The sequence below is a fragment of the Pectinophora gossypiella genome, chromosome 24 (assembly GCF_024362695.1).
Source record: "Pectinophora gossypiella chromosome 24, ilPecGoss1.1, whole genome shotgun sequence".
NCBI lineage: Eukaryota > Metazoa > Arthropoda > Insecta > Lepidoptera > Gelechiidae > Pectinophora > Pectinophora gossypiella.
Genome location: NC_065427.1, coordinates 2,776,687 through 2,792,745, shown reverse-complemented (window position 1 = coordinate 2,792,745; position 16,059 = coordinate 2,776,687). Strand labels below are relative to the sequence as shown.

Sequence of the window (16,059 nt, the reverse complement as noted above, 5' to 3'; positions counted from 1 at the left end):
GCAACAGTTGTATAAGAAGGGTCAAAAAATGCGAGTGGCGTGAGTTGCGATGTGAGCCTTGGCGAACATCGCAATAAGAGACGCCACGAGCATTTTTTGACCTAGTTATACAACGTTGCATACAATACTTTTTCTACGACGACGTAATTTTAAACGAAACACAAAAATTTTCCAATTTATTTTCCAACGCGCGGGAAAATGGCGGCAAATGTATACTTTTTTTTTATAGTATATCTATGGCACCAAACAAAGTAAAGGTGCCAGTTTCCAGGTCAAAAAAAAAAAAAACAACAACAATGCTTTTTTGGCGACATTATAGTACAGTTACACTTTGTAAACAATGCTTTTATAGGCCATAGAGCGTACACTTTTTCAAAGAGTTTAATTATGTATGTACTTATATTAGACTTTTTGGTTATTTAAATGCCAGATTAAAGTAGAGGAGTGGAAAAAATACTATTATATTACGTGGGTGTTTTTGCAGTGGATATTTGGTTTTGAAGTAGGCAATTCTCTAAACTTAAAAAAACACTGTTAAGTGGAGTGGATAGGATTTTTTTTACAATACTATCGAAATTAAGGTCACTATCGATCATACAAAACTATCGATAGTATCGATACTATCGATAGTATCGATAGCTTGCGCAATATCGAAGAGCGATACTATCGATAGTATTGATAGTTTTTTGTTTTTCAACTATCGATACTATCGATAGTATCGATACTATCGATAGTTTTTCATCTTTTAACTATCGATAGTATCGATACTATCGTTGCTTATCAATAGTATCGCCAAAAAAGAGCTATCGATTAATTATCGATACTATCATTAGCCAAAACCCAATACAAATATTGTCATATATTTAAGGCTTTAATGGTACGAAATAAAGATATTATTATTATTATTTTCTTGTGAAATTAACATTATCTCAGCTTAATGCTGGTATGTGTATGATATTTACGGGCTGGCGCCAAGTAAATAACATAGGTATTAAGGATCTGCAACTGTTGTCGATGTGTCGCATTCATCTGTTTGGAGGAACTTCCTAACTATCCGGCAGGTGTTCAGAATTGAGGCTTTCTGTAAATTTATGTATGTATTTCTATTCAGATCTAATAATTTCAAGCTATGATGTAAATGTTTGGGGATAATTATTATTATTATTTATCTTTATATATTTATAATTCTCTCCGAAGAGGTTCAAGTCGCACGGGCCGTAGCCAAGTGCTTTTATTGTTTTAGCGATAAAAACTTCCTGACGATGCGGCATGTATTTAGAATTACTGCTTTTTGAAGAAGTGTGAGTGTGGATGGATGCATGTTGAGAGTTTGGAGACTAGTGTGGAGTGTTTTAGGTATGACGCCTGTGGTGGAAACAACGATGGGTACCGTTTTAACAGTTCTTACTTGCCACTGTGTTTGGTTTTCTATAGCAAGGTCGGTGTATTTGGCAATTTTTTCAGCATGTGTAGTAAGTAAGTTGTGAGTATTGCATACGGCTATATCTACAAGCAATACGGTCTGATTGAATATTATTATCGTTTTTTGGTAAACTATCGATAGTTCGATCGAAAACTATCGATAGGGCACTATCGAGCGGCAACACTAACGTCAAATAAAGTCTACTGAGAGTCTGAGAGAGTTGTTTTGTTTGTTCATGTTCTCTAATATTACTTTACTCTTTTTCATGTTGTGTTATTAAAAACGGACGTTGGTAGTATTTTGAAAGTATTATTGGGTTTTGGCTAATGGCTATTAAACTAGAACAAAACTGATTTAAAATAACTGCGCACGAAATATTTTTTTTCACTCTCATTATTGCACGTTATAAAAGATTAAAAATGCCGAGGTTAACCCTTTACCGCATACAGACCCATATTTGGTACACATCACTTACTGATTGAAATATTCGGATACATTCCACCTTTCTTGCAAGACATTTATTATTTGTATAGAGTATCGTATATCCGAACACATGATCACAATAGTTTTTCCAATCGTACCCCCGTCTTGCGTATTTTTCAGTTAGTAGTTGAAAATTCGGAATAAAGTGCGTTTTTGAGATATCGGAGAGCAAAAAGAAATATATCTGTAAAATTTATGGAGTAAAAAATCCTCTTTTTGGTAAATTTTGAAGAAGAACATTCCTTTTGCGTAAAACCAGCAAAAAATGTATGTAAGCTCAACTAAAAGACAGGTTTTTATCCATTCAAACATTGTTCCAAATTTGGGACACCATGCACTTATGGTAATTTTTCCTTGGCAAATTTGGTACAGTGTGCAATAAGGTAGTTTTTTGTCTTTGGTCAAATTTGGTACAGTATGCAGTAAGACATTTTAGGTGTTTCAAAAATATTTGCTACAACTTTAGGTGTCCCTATTTTAAAAGGTTTTAAGTTTTATGAACATAATCACCACATGTGACGGCAGGTAGAATATATCAAGCGACGTCGCCGACTTGAATTACCTCCACTAGAAGTAGCTCTAGATGGCATTGGACATTGGCCAATATGGACTGACGACCAATGTCCGAGATGTAAAAGCGAAGGATGTTCTCAAAAATCACACGTAAAGTGTAGCAAATGCCGAGTTTATTTTTGTTTTAATAAAGATAGAAACTCCTTTCGAAGTTTTCATACACAATGATGCACAAATTTACAGACAATTCTCTCAACTCATAATAAACTCGTTATTAGGTAATAAACGACATTTTTTAATACTTAACAAACTTTCTATTAAGTTTTTAAAATAAAGTTGATTTTTGTAAAAGAAATATTATCTGGCTATTTTTCATTTCATTTTTCAAACAAATACTTTGCAAAAACAATGCAACAGACATACATAAATTTTTATTACGAAATATATATATAAATAAGCAGTTTTTTTTACATGAATGCATATTGTACCATATTTGGCCAGTCAACTTAATACTACGTTACTGCATGTTGTACCAAATATGGTACACTGATATTATTGGGAATTTTCTCAGCTTTCCAAGTGTATATAATTTTTTTCTTATTTTTCCTATGTCCTAAAAAGTATATTTTACCTAGTAAATTAATTTGAGCTTAATCAAAAAATCCATGCGGTAAAGGGTTAAATGAAAGAGAACAAAACTGGATATTAGAACTATACAAAAAAGGTTTAAATATGACGAAAATTAGTGCACGAACGGGATTTACAGTAAGTATTTGCATGTGCTTTCTATTGTATTGTATATTTCTATTGTATGATAAATTATGAAGACAACTGCTTAAACACAACGACACTCGACACATAAACAGCTGTTTTACTTCCCTGCTGACCCGCAAAGCACACGCATGGTCAAGAAATATAAAATGGGAATTAATAAACTGAACCACAAAATATTTAGGATTCCAACCTCTTGATCTTTTAACTAGGCAACAGAAAAATTTGAAAACTTAATAAAGTAATTTGTCTTCTTTATAATGCCACCTAAATATTCCAAAGAAAGCATCAAGTAAAGAAAAATCATTATTTTCACTGCTGACCTACCTGCTGATTATCATCACATAACAATTGAATTTACAAACTCAGGTTCAAATTTTACACCTCACCAATAGAAATCTAAATTTTATTTGAATTGGTTCTTAATTTTATTTCTAGAGTCAATAAGATTTAGATTTTAAATGTACATTGGGCCTAAATGTTGGAGTAAGTAATATTGTGCTGCTTGAGCACGAGCCATTGGAGAAGTCTGCATTTCCAGAATTACAGCAGGATTCATTTAATTTCCTGAGCTGCCATTACAGTTATTTTATTTATCATCACTAATTTAAGAGCCATACTCTTGTTGGTGTAACATCCATGCTACTTTTCTATATCTATGTCCCCGCTGGGAATCTAACACAGGACCAAATGCAATAACTTCAATGCAATTAATGCTAAACAACTTCAAATTATAACATTTCAGAGGGTGACAGTGAACAATTGGTTAAAGAAGTTTGAAAGCGAAGGTAAAATTAGAATAGTAAAACTACCAACACATTTCTGGGCCAGTTCTGCGGCTGAGGCAAAAGCTTCGTTCAGGAAGGCTATCAGTGCTATTGACCCGAACAACCCTGTAAGATGAATTATTTTTATTACATTAATGTACACACAGAATAATTTTTCTGTTCTCCTGTCCATAAGGAAATAGATGTACACCTCATATAACAAATAGACAACCAATTTCTGTAAACAAGTGTCCGTGGCGCATCTTGTCACAAGCCACGGCGTATAACGACACTACAACTAATATGGTACTTTATTTGAACAACCATAATATCTTAATTTGAGGGAACAAACTTACCTATACTGGTGCTAATTCCTGCAGACACCAGCTAATTTTATTATACCTGTCATTTTCTTATCAGCTGAAAATGAAAGGGACGGGTAATTGATAGGCATAAAATTTATGGAACACACATCAATTTTATGCACAAATCTAAAATAACCGTGTAAAAATTGCATACCAGCGAGATGCCTATTTTATTTGCCTGAGTTATTCATTAGTTTTAAAATTAACTTGTTGACAATCATCCGGCCTTTTCCTTTTTGGCGGAAAAGAAAATGACGGATATAATTTAAAATAAAATTAGGAGGTGTCTGCAGGAATTGGGGCTATCTACATAACTTAATGTTTACATGTTTACAACACAGTTCAGATGCATTTTTTTTTTTCGAAAAACTCCTTAGTAAAGTCTATTTGTTATTGGATGTCAGTGAAAATAAACGGTTAATTATATTTTGTTTGTATAAATCTAAATAAAAAAATATATATAATCATGGGCCTGGGTAGATCATAGCCAGAGCACAAACAATCAGATCTGTAGGTGGATACTTGCAACCAGTTTTAGTATGATGCCCAAAGATGGATAAATAAATGATAAAGCATTATGCTGTCAGATTAAAAAGGGGTGTTAAAAAGGCCAGATCGAAGCAATCATCGAAAGAGACTTTCCTCAAAAATAATATAGATCAACCAAGCGCAACCATCAATCGTAATTTTTAAGCCTTAGAGAGGTATTACATCTATCCACCAACTTTTCGTAGCATACGACCCTACAAATAACGATCACAGCGCAGTAAGTCGATTTTTGTTTGAATAAAAAGTCATGATTGACAAATGTTGGATAGATGTAATACCTATCTCTTTTAAATGAGGGACAATAATCGTAATTTACCACACTTCTTGTTATTTGTTGTCAGCTCCCAAAGACATACCAAGTGAAGGAGCGCCAAGTAAAAAAACAAAAAAAGAAGGTAAGTTTATGATTATTCTTATTTATGGCATTTCATATTCTGTAAAAGAAAAACACTGGGATTGCGCAATTGAACTTAGCCTTCTATAACCTTAATTGCATTTCTAAGGTCTTTCCTCAACCTAATATTTATTTACAAACAACTTATTTTTCACAAAAAAAAAAATCCGTGCTTAGGGCACGTTACGCCGTTGTTCCCGGCTCTCAGCCGCCTTAAAACACCTCCACCAACCCGCAGTGGAGCAGCGTGGTGGAGTGTGCTCCATACCCCCTCTTGTTGATTGAAGGGAGGCCTGTGCCCAGCAGTGAGACGTATACATAGTATAGGCTGTTTTTGATGATGATTTATGAACTTATTTTTATTTTTTGACAATGAAAACGATTCTTACGACGATGTGTAACTGTGTAACATAATCTTAAATTGGTACTTAGCTATCTATCTCAGTAAGAATATTTTTTAACAATAATGCACATTCCAACGGCAGTCAGTAGGTGATTTAACTATGTTAAATCTGTACCGTCGGTGAAAAGTAATACAAGTCCAAAATTCAAGTTTTGAGAAAATCGAGTTTAAAGTTAAAAACATTCTAGCTCGCGACTTATAAGGAATAATGGAACAGAAGTTAGATGTGTCGATAGGTGATGATGGAAGGTTTCTTTTCTAATATTTAGTTATATTTAGAACCTAAACAGAAATGGTAGAGGATCAAAATAAATTACATGTATCAGTTGACACCAACTTTTATACTGTGTAAATTGATACAAGTCTACTTATACCTTTTTACACACATAACTATACAAAAGTCATCGTTGATATATCATATTTCAATTATTAATTTTACAGTCTTATTCTACAAAAAACAAAATGTCTTGGAAGAAAGTTTATTTCATAATGTTGTAGAAAGGCAAAATTCTATTTATTTTCTTTAAAAAGTAAAGAAACGTAACTTATATCAATTGACACAAACTATAAACTATAACGAATTTGTGTCAAGTGGTTTAACATGACTTATTTTTTCGGTTTTATTGTGTAAAATGATACATGTTTTTACGAATTTCTAATAAATAAATACATATAAAGATAGTACACGTATATATAGTGTAAGGTGGCGATAATAATATATTTTTGTTATGATTTTACTCTCAAAACTCATAAATAACCGGTCAAAACCACCACTGCTGCCCACTACAAACATATTTTGTCCACTACACTACGCCCCTAATCAAATTTGGTTCGTTTTTGCAGTCAAAATCTTACAAATTCAATTATGATAATATTTCCACCCCTAACAAATGAAGGTAAGAGGAATCATATTAAGACTGGAGATAAAGGTGATGTACCTACGTACTTTTAAACCAAAATCACACAAACCGGTAAGTGTTACTTCTTTCTTGCTGAAACTATTTAAAAGATCACAACTCATTCTACAATCTTTTTTTTTTTTTTTTGACGTTACTTATTGTAGATTTGCCGCAGATGGCATTAACTACTTGGCCGGACAAATGGGGAGCGCTGAAGGCTCTCACCCGGAATTCTACAATCAAAATCCCCTAAAGTAAAGTAAAATTCGATATTTCGAATTATCAAAATTCCCGGTCTAATGGTAGCCCACAACATTGACAGAACGATAAACGGAGTCGAATCAATGTTGACGATAAGAATAGGTAGTGAAAATGAAGATCATTGAAAGAAAGAAAGAAAGAAAACATTTATTTTAGAAACAAGTGGTACACACAATAGAAAAATGAACAAAATAGTGAATTAAAACCTTATCTCTAAAAAGGGACATCAGCTCAGCGAGATGTTGTGACACTCCTACATTGAGGGAGTGCCACAACGCTGATTTTCAGCTGAACCCCAAAAAATATAAAAATAATGAGCTTAAAACTAAAAAATCAAATCAAATCAACTGTGTTAATAATATGTATTATACATTTAACGGATTATAATGAATTTAAGTTCGAGGGTGAGTGTGTGTGTTTATTAAGTGAGAGTGTGTAAGGGTGCATGTGCGTATTAGTGAATAGAGAGTGAAACGTATGTCGTGTATGTACATGTGTCCGTATGTTAATGAGGATAATTACTGTAGGAAAATTGTGATTATATAAAATTATGAAATTAGTTAAAGTAACATAGGTATTGCGCATGAAGAGTAAGAGGTAAGTTAACAATTTAAATTAGAAGATGAGAATATTTTCGACAGGATATTGAAGCTGAATATTAAGGACAAATGATTTAATTTTATTCTTAAACGTGGTAATGGATTTAGCGGTACGTAAGGGCGGAGGTAAGTTATTCCAAATTTTAGCTGCGGCATATTTGAAACTACCTCTGAAGGCATTGGACTTGTGTCTTCCAATATGAAGATTGTGAAGTCGCATGCGAGTTGACCAATTAAGTTTTGAGTATAAATAACATGGATACTGAGTTTTAATAACTCCAAAAAGTAGAGTAGCGAGATGAATGTAGCGTCTACTAGACATTTTAAGGATCTTCGAAGTATTGTAATAAGGGGTGACGTGACTCCGTGGGGGGATTGTATAACAGTATCTAAGGCAAGCGTTTTGAACACGCTGAATAATTTTTTTAGACTTCTCTAAAAGCCGTGGACCATAGACAGTGTCGCAATAATTAAACCTAGACAGTATCAAAGAATCAACGAGCCTTATACGTAATTGTATATTAATAAAGTCTCGAATTTTGTACAGAATTTTCAAACGATAGAAAGAGTTGCGAGCTACATCTTTTATATGAGATTCAAATCGAAGTAGAGCATCAAATGTTAGTCCTAAATTCCGAGTTTCCTCTGCACGACAAATCTGATTACCCTGCAATATAATGGTAGGTTTACTAGAAATAATTTTGTCGACTTGCTGACGGGTACCTAATACCATGAACTTCGACTTATCAGGGTTCAATACGAGACAGTTACGTTGAGACCAGTCAGATATACGGTCTAGATCATCGTTAAGCTTTTTGACTGCGATATCTATATCTTGAGGTTTAAAACTTAAATTATAATTGTAGGTCATCTGCGTATAAATGAAACTTACAGTATTTAATATTATTAATTATATCAGCACTATAAAGTATGTAAAGGAGAGGACCGAGAATAGAACCTTGTGGCACACCTCTGGTAATAATTGAAGGAGAAGAAGATGAGACTGAACCATCAGTTCTGCGAACCTCTACATATTGACGACGATCATTTAAATAACTCTTAAACCATTGTAGTGTAGATGCACTGAACCCATAATAAACCATCTTAGCTAAAAGAAGTTGCAAATTAATACATTCAAATGCACGGGAAAAGTCTAAAAATACTAAAATAGTTCCCATACCAGAATCTTGTGATTCTAAAATATTGCCAGTTACATCTAAGAGAGTTGTGGACGTACTGCGGCCCTTTCGAAAACCAGATTGCAAATCCGGAAGAATATTATTATCCTCTAAAAAATTAACAAGCTGCAAATAAACTATTTTTTCCAGGATTTTGGAAAGACAAGGTAATATGCTGATAGGTCTAAGATCTTTATACGTTAGTGGGGTATCCTTTTTAGGGATAGGGGTGATTTTGGCAAGTTTCCACGAGGTAGGAAATAAAGAAGTAGTGATAGATCGGTTTATTATAGATAGAATAGAATTTAACGTGTGAGGTAAAGTCATGGTAATCATATCTAATGATATGCCGTCAGTACCGAGCGCGTTTGTTTTAAGAGACAAAATGACTTTGTTAATTTGATCAATAGAAGAACATTTTATATTGAAGGTCGCAGGTCCAAATCTGTTTGATTCATAATAGAACACGTCGAGGTTATTCACAAAGGTAGATCCGGGTAAAGTTAAAAAGTGGTTGTTAAGCTCCATAGGATTAGATAAACTGTTAGGAATTTCATACTCAGCTTTAGGAGGTAGAACGTCAGATTTTAAGTTCTTCCAGAGAGTTTTAGGATCTTTTATGTTATGGTTAATTTTTAAATTAAAGTAAGCTGTTTTTTCTTTGATGAGTGCATTATGAGCTATTGCTTTTAATTCTTTAAAATATTTGCGATCACTATCATTTTTTGTTCTAATACATTTAAGATGAGCCGCATTTTTTTTACTGGTTATAATTTTTAAAGTGTCGGTCAACCAAGGATGCGAATGATGTTTAATGACTATAGATTTTACCGGAGCATGTAAATCAAACAAAGTTGAAACTGAATGGTTAAAGACAGACACCATTTCATTAACATCATCGAGAGAAGAAATTGTATTCCAAGGAATTGAACTTATGTCGCTATTGAATTGTTGTAGTAAAATATGCTTGAGGGGTCTGTAAATTATACGTTTAGGAGGGATCTTTGGAGGTTTAAAGTTAAATTCACAGCAAACGAGTGCATGGTTTGACTTTTTATTCCCGATAACCTCAATATCCACTTGACGCACGCGGGCATCCGTACAAACAACGTCAAGCAAAGTGGAGCTGTGATCGGTGAAATGAGTAGCGGATGATACGATCTGTTGTAAACTGTAAATATCTAATAATTCTTTAAGTTTTTTTACTTCCGCGGTATTATCATCAAGCATATTTATGTTAAAGTCGCCCAGCAATATCAAATTATCACAATGTGAGAAGGCATTAATAGATTCATCAAGAGCATCGAGAAACGTTTGGACATTGAAATCAGGAGGTCGGTAAGCAGTCCCAATAATGATTTTAGCCCTATTTATGCTCAGTTTTATCCAAAACTGTTCAACATTTATAGATATAGGATGTTCGCACACTTTTACCACAAGACCTTTTTTTATATAAAAACCAACACCGCCTCCCTTAGATTTCCCGGTAGTAGATGGACGCGGAGCGAATCGAAAGTTGTATCCTGGTATACAAGCAGCTTTCTCCTCCTCACCAGGTTTCAACCATGTCTCATTAATTGCAAGAATATCTATACATTTCTGGGTGACAGACATTATAATTTCATCATGGTGTTTCCCTAGTGTGCCAGGATTAAAAAGACCAACTTTTAAATATTTATTACGCGTCATTATAAATAAAAATAACAGGTTAAGAAAAATATTGCACAAATATGGAGTTGTCTGGCAAAAGCAAAAGCGACAGCTACATTATTTAAACGGGAAGTGAAATAAACGTTCTGTCCACCCCGATAGGGCGTGAGCGTATGATGGGCATGGATAACATATCTTACCGAAATTAAATATTTTTTAATGGAGTGAATTAGATTAGAGAGAGTGAGTATGAGGACTGTGAGATGAGAAGTCTGTGTGTGAGGATAATACATCAATATACGAGTGTAGTGTATAAATCGTTGTAAGTATAGTGGAACTTTCAAGTACTTAATAATAAAAATTAGTATTGCACATGAATATGAAATAGAGGAAAGAATATTATCTCTAAAGAAGAAATTGCAAAAACTATAACCTTTACAGGCATAAAAAAAGAAACTTAAATAAAATTGACATGTCATAATAATTAAATTATATGAAATACTATAAAATATTATAAATTTACGAAGCAAACATTCTAGCAGCAGAGTGACAATAAGAATGGCCTCTACATTGATAACAAAAGAAAACAAAATAACGATATAATTAGTTAACGTTAGAGCCAACAGAGAGAGAGCCAAAAACTCTAGTAATATCAAATTGTGATCGTAATCGGTGCCGCGGTGCTCCCTGCTTCTCACGCACGTAGACCCGACCGTCTCTCGTCCAGGCATACTTGCACTCGTTGTTATTCTTTCTTCTTCTTACTTCGTAAAAAAGCTGACGATTGGTCCGAGTTAGTCGTTCATTGAAATATATAAGAGACGGTTTTCCTTCAAAGTTCATGCCTTCTGTTGTGACAGCTCGGCGAACACGAGCTGCTGTTAAAATCTCGTCACGAATGGTGCGACGAGTGAAGCGCACAGCGATAGAACGAGGCCTGGAGTTGGTGGCTTGCGCGTGGGCAGGCTGGGGAACGGTGGAGTCAAATGGAGCGCCCTGCGAAGGGCGGCCTATGCGTTGTGCTTGAACGATATCTCTGTCTTCTAACGACACGCCTATTTTAGATGCTGCCATAATGACGACATGAATGATGCCTTCGTTTTTTTGTTCCGGAATTCCCGAGATCTCAATATCATTCAGCAGCATGTCTTGTTCGCGATCGTCCAGTTCGGATCTTAAATCGACGACTGTTTTCTCAAGTGACTTGACTAAATCACTTTCCTCTTTCTCCTCTTGGAATCGTTGTTCTAAACAAGCCACTCGCTCAGTCAACTCGTCAATACGTTTGTTGCTTGTTGCAAGCGCGGAGGTCAGGGTCTCAATTAAGCTTTTAAAGCCTTGCATTTCTTCTCTGTTGGCGCGCACTTCTTCGCGGCACATACGTAACTCGTATATCAGGTCGCTAGACTCGGTTGGTGGCGGTGAGCACTGAGTGAGAGGCTTAGAGGCGCGTAGAGTCACATTAGAGAAACTGTCATATGCTGATATGGGAGAGTCGCACTTTGTTGTTGCCTCTACATGTACAGGCGGTATGTGTTTATTATTCTCGCTCGGCGGCGGCTGCCTGAAGCACGTATCACATGCCCAATTCGCTTTATGTTCCGGAGTCATGGTATTGAAAAAACGTTTTTCCGCTACATTGGCACATTCTAGATCGAAGTGTTGTTTGCATTTACAGCATTGAAGAAACAGTCGCGAAGATATAGTGTGTCGACAGCCAAAGCAAGAAATTACTTTTTTATTATTGCACGCCATCTGTGAGTCTTAGTGGGAACTACCAAAATATGGCGTACACGCAGTAACGCAACAGTGACGATATGAGGGAACCAGAAATAATGTCCGCCCGAATAAACAGATGGCGCTGATGTAACGAAATGTTTATTGCAGATAATTACCAATATTATTTTTTATTTTTTTTTAGGTTATTAATTAAATATGCACAGATTTGGTCAGATTTTAAGGGAAGTAATATAGATAAATGTTAAATGCGTCACTACACAACCAGATTACGATTTCACACAATATTACGAACGATTCATTGTAAAATATTTCTTGGGCGTGGTCGAAAGTTTTTTTCGTAAATTTCACTTTTCACTGATTATTCCAGTTTGATAACATTTATATTTAAGATGCTTCAGTTACTAAACATATTTACACATTAATACACACAAAATGTTAAGTAAATAAATTGAAAAACACATTATTAACACAGAGCAGTTGTTTACATGGCACAGTGGCGCCACCTGAGAGATGGATTGGTTTACCTCCAAACCTATAGGTTACACAGGGCTATCCTCAGACCATGACCATGACCACCATGGACCATGGTCTGTTATGGTTAAGCTAAATGAGCTCGTTTCCGCAAAACTCTACACGTAAGCACACGTGGGGGACTTTCCGCGTATCCTCGCGTATGGACCACTATTGTGAAGTGGGCAAACTTCCCACTATATCATCATCATCCTCATGCCCTTATCTCACTCTAGGTGGGGTCGACACAACATGTATGGGCAAATGTCCCATCTTCTTCTTCTTCTATCATGTGGATTGTGAGGTGAATTACCAACCCCATCAACCCTGGTGTCAGGGTTATAACTGAGCCGCCATAGGCCCCTAACTTGAATCAATGAATACTCGAATGTCCCTTATGTAATGTTATTTTAATGGGCTCAGTTTTCCGCATAAACGCAAGTGGTCCATTATGCGTGCTTTTATTGACTATGTAAGCCAACGAACTCCTTTCAGAAGCTCAAATACCTCCTGGGATTTTTACAAACTTTGTGACCTGGTTTAATTAAGGGGTTGTGCCCATGGTGTTGCCAATTATTTATTCTAATCTAATCTATCCTACAAGATCCCACTGCTGGGCAAAGGCCTCCCCTTCCTCTTTCCATTTTTCACAGTCCTGTGCGTAATTCTCTCTTATGTAATCAAAATACAGAAAAAAAATATTACTGGTGGTGCTCAAGAGTTCAAAGCAGTTATTCCCTTTATAAAAATGAGGAAGCTCGACAAATTTACACCATTCAACGTGTTTGAGAAACTGGTAATCTTCTTTTGAGAAGATGTGGCAGATCCCGATGCTGCCGATGCCGAGCTGTCATCTACGGCTGTGTAGGTTCAAAAATACCACTACCGGCGCTTGCATAAAAGATCTAACCAGCGTGTATTGAATGGCTTGCATATTAATTGGAGCTCGATAATATTTGGAGCCATTATTTCACGTCTACAACCTCCTTAGCAATGAAGGCAGCGTTCAATCTGCCACCGCTTAACCTGCATGTAATCAAGAAAACTATGTAAAACAGCTATGCTTCGAGCTAAGGGAAGGAGACTAACGACAGTTATGACAAATCTCAAATACCTTTTGACTAACCCTGCCATGGTGATAACGACGACATGATCAGGACCCACAACTTATTGAGGTACTGTAATTAAGTACTACAAGGTGGCTATAGCAAAAAGAGAAAAAACACGGTTTGGTCTGAAGTACTAACTTAACCTATACCCATTCGCAATGCGGATCAGATATGGTTTGCTGTGGCTCTAGACAAAATGTCTTCCCATAGACAGGTTTATGCGGAGGTCACCCTAGGATACATACTGGTGGCGCATGGAATCGAACTTGTATGTATCATTATACACGACACGTAATTGATATCTAAGATCGTATTTTCAGGAATATTTTGATATATATTAATTTATATTACTTTTCACGAAAATATAAATTTGGTGTTTGATGTTACAACTAAAATTATATCATTAAAAACGGACTGTGAGAATTCAAGGATTGCGTGTATTTTAATATATGTTGAGTTGCATTTACTTACACCAAAATATTTAGTGAAAATCTTCATTTCACTTTAATGCAAGTTAAGATGAATTATGTTACACGTGTTATAACAGCATGAATCCTTCACAAACAGTACTTATATCACTAAACACAAAAATTATCTCCGTATATAATAGCTACAGTTACGAGAATTAGACAGAAAGAAAAAGAATTTTTTGAACATGAAGTGTGTGTTAATAACTCAAAAGTGATACAACTCGAGTTGTATTACTTTTCACCGACGGTACAGAAATATAATGATTTGTTTCAGGTGTCTAAGACTCCTGTTGCGGTCAAAGTTGAAAAGCGTGAGAAGTTACACAGTAAGAAGAAATTGATCGCCACAAATCAAGGTAGATAAATTAATTATTTCTATAGTAATGAAACAAATAGGATAATGGCCCCGATTCCTGCAGACACGTCCTATTTTTATTTTAAGTTATACCCGTCATTTTCTTATCCGCCGAAAAGGAAAGGGACGGATGATTGACAACTGTTAAAACGAATGAATAACCCGGGCGAATATTTTATTCGTTAAATCGTAATCGTCGTCCTGGTCGTTTCTTATGGGTCACGGACGTATAGAGCTAGTCCGTCATGCATGACTCGTATATGGTCCACTGGACTGTCAACATGTTAAAATTAACATCTGTCAATCATTAGTACTTTTCTTTTTTGGCAGGTAAGAGAAAAACAGGTATAATCTTCTAAATATATAAAAGGAGAAACTGACTGACTGCCATATCAACGCACAGCGTAAATGGCTAAACGTAGGCACTTGAAATTTGGAAGGGACGTAGCTTAGGTACCGTAGAGGTGCACTAAGAAAGGAATTCCCGAATTCCTACGGCAACAGGAATTAGCGGGAAAAATCCTTCCACGCGGACGAAATCGCGGGCAAAAGCTAGTTTAAAATAAAATTAGTAGTTAGGTGTCTGTAGGAATCAACACCGTACTGTCATTTCATTTGAGTAGTTTTTTTTTATTCTAATTTTTAACGAGGCTTTGAACACCCTGAGTGATCATGCCAGCCTCATAGGTGCTTTCGTGTACCTATCCCTTAGGCAAAGGACTGGTCAACCAGATAGTATAAACTAAAAGTCTTACTTGATAGTGGCTCTGCCAGCCAGCAATTGACTTCTCCGTTGCCAAGAGAAATCACACCCTGAGAGCGAAAAACCTTTCTTCTCACGTCTAAATTTATTTAATTTGAGTAGTTAATAGTTAGTGGTAGTGGGGCTGTAGTGTTTGTGCATATCTATGTCTCGAGTTCACGGGTAGCGGGGAGGCAGTCACGTGAGAGCTGTGAGCGTGTGCGGACGTACTTACCTGGCTACTGGTGATATAACGAGCCGATACATAATACTTTGGAGTGCCTGTAGTAAGTGAGTACTACATTTGGCGACGAGATAAAAGGTCAGTGCAAAATAATTGTTTTGCTCGTTGTTGCTCAAATTATACTAACTTATAGTTGTTGGCAAATAAATTCAAGTCGTTTGCAAGGGGTGGAAGTTAAAGTTTATGTACTTGTCACTGTTACTTAACTAATAATAATGATTCGATAAGTCTCGGTTAATATGGAAGTAATAAAAACTTTACTACGTCGATAAAAAATAAAAAGGGAAATGATTTGCACAACATAACCTCAATTAATTTGTTAATGTTTATGAATGAGTTGAAAAGTACAAAAAGTACCTTTGATAACGTACTTATTAAATTATACAGAAAATTAGAATATCAAGTTTACTAAATAATATGTTTAAAATAAAATAAAAATACAGAAATGGGTATGTACTGTACTTTAGAAGTTCTTTATTTCAGAAATTTATTTAGTTAGGTACCTAGATTGGTATCACAGTGCCTACATGGTAAGTCAACATTACTGTGAAACTGTTTAATGTATTTCAATTTTTATTTATTTAGTTTTTAGTTTATGATTGCATAAATTTTTATGTTAGCAGTACCTATGGTA

At 35.3% G+C, this 16,059-nt stretch overlaps 1 protein-coding gene across 13 annotated transcripts in view; it reads left to right on the top strand.

Annotated features, from left to right (window-relative positions):
* Positions 1-16,059, top strand: part of LOC126377819 (uncharacterized protein K02A2.6-like) — an 86,293-nt gene that overhangs the window by 25,964 nt on the left and 44,270 nt on the right. For 3 of the 13 annotated variants that reach the window (XM_050025722.1, XM_050025719.1, XM_050025714.1), the window contains 2 exons: positions 5,213-5,266; positions 14,359-14,440. The exons of 2 other annotated variants lie outside the window; for them this stretch is intronic. In XM_050025722.1, coding sequence (XP_049881679.1) covers positions 5,213-5,266; positions 14,359-14,440 — 136 coding nt within the window. Of the gene's footprint in view, positions 1-3,124; positions 3,185-3,935; positions 4,086-5,212; positions 5,267-14,358; positions 14,441-16,059 lie in introns of those variants that run through there. 8 more of the 13 variants (XM_050025724.1, XM_050025716.1, XM_050025713.1 and 5 more) reach the window with 5 other exon arrangements.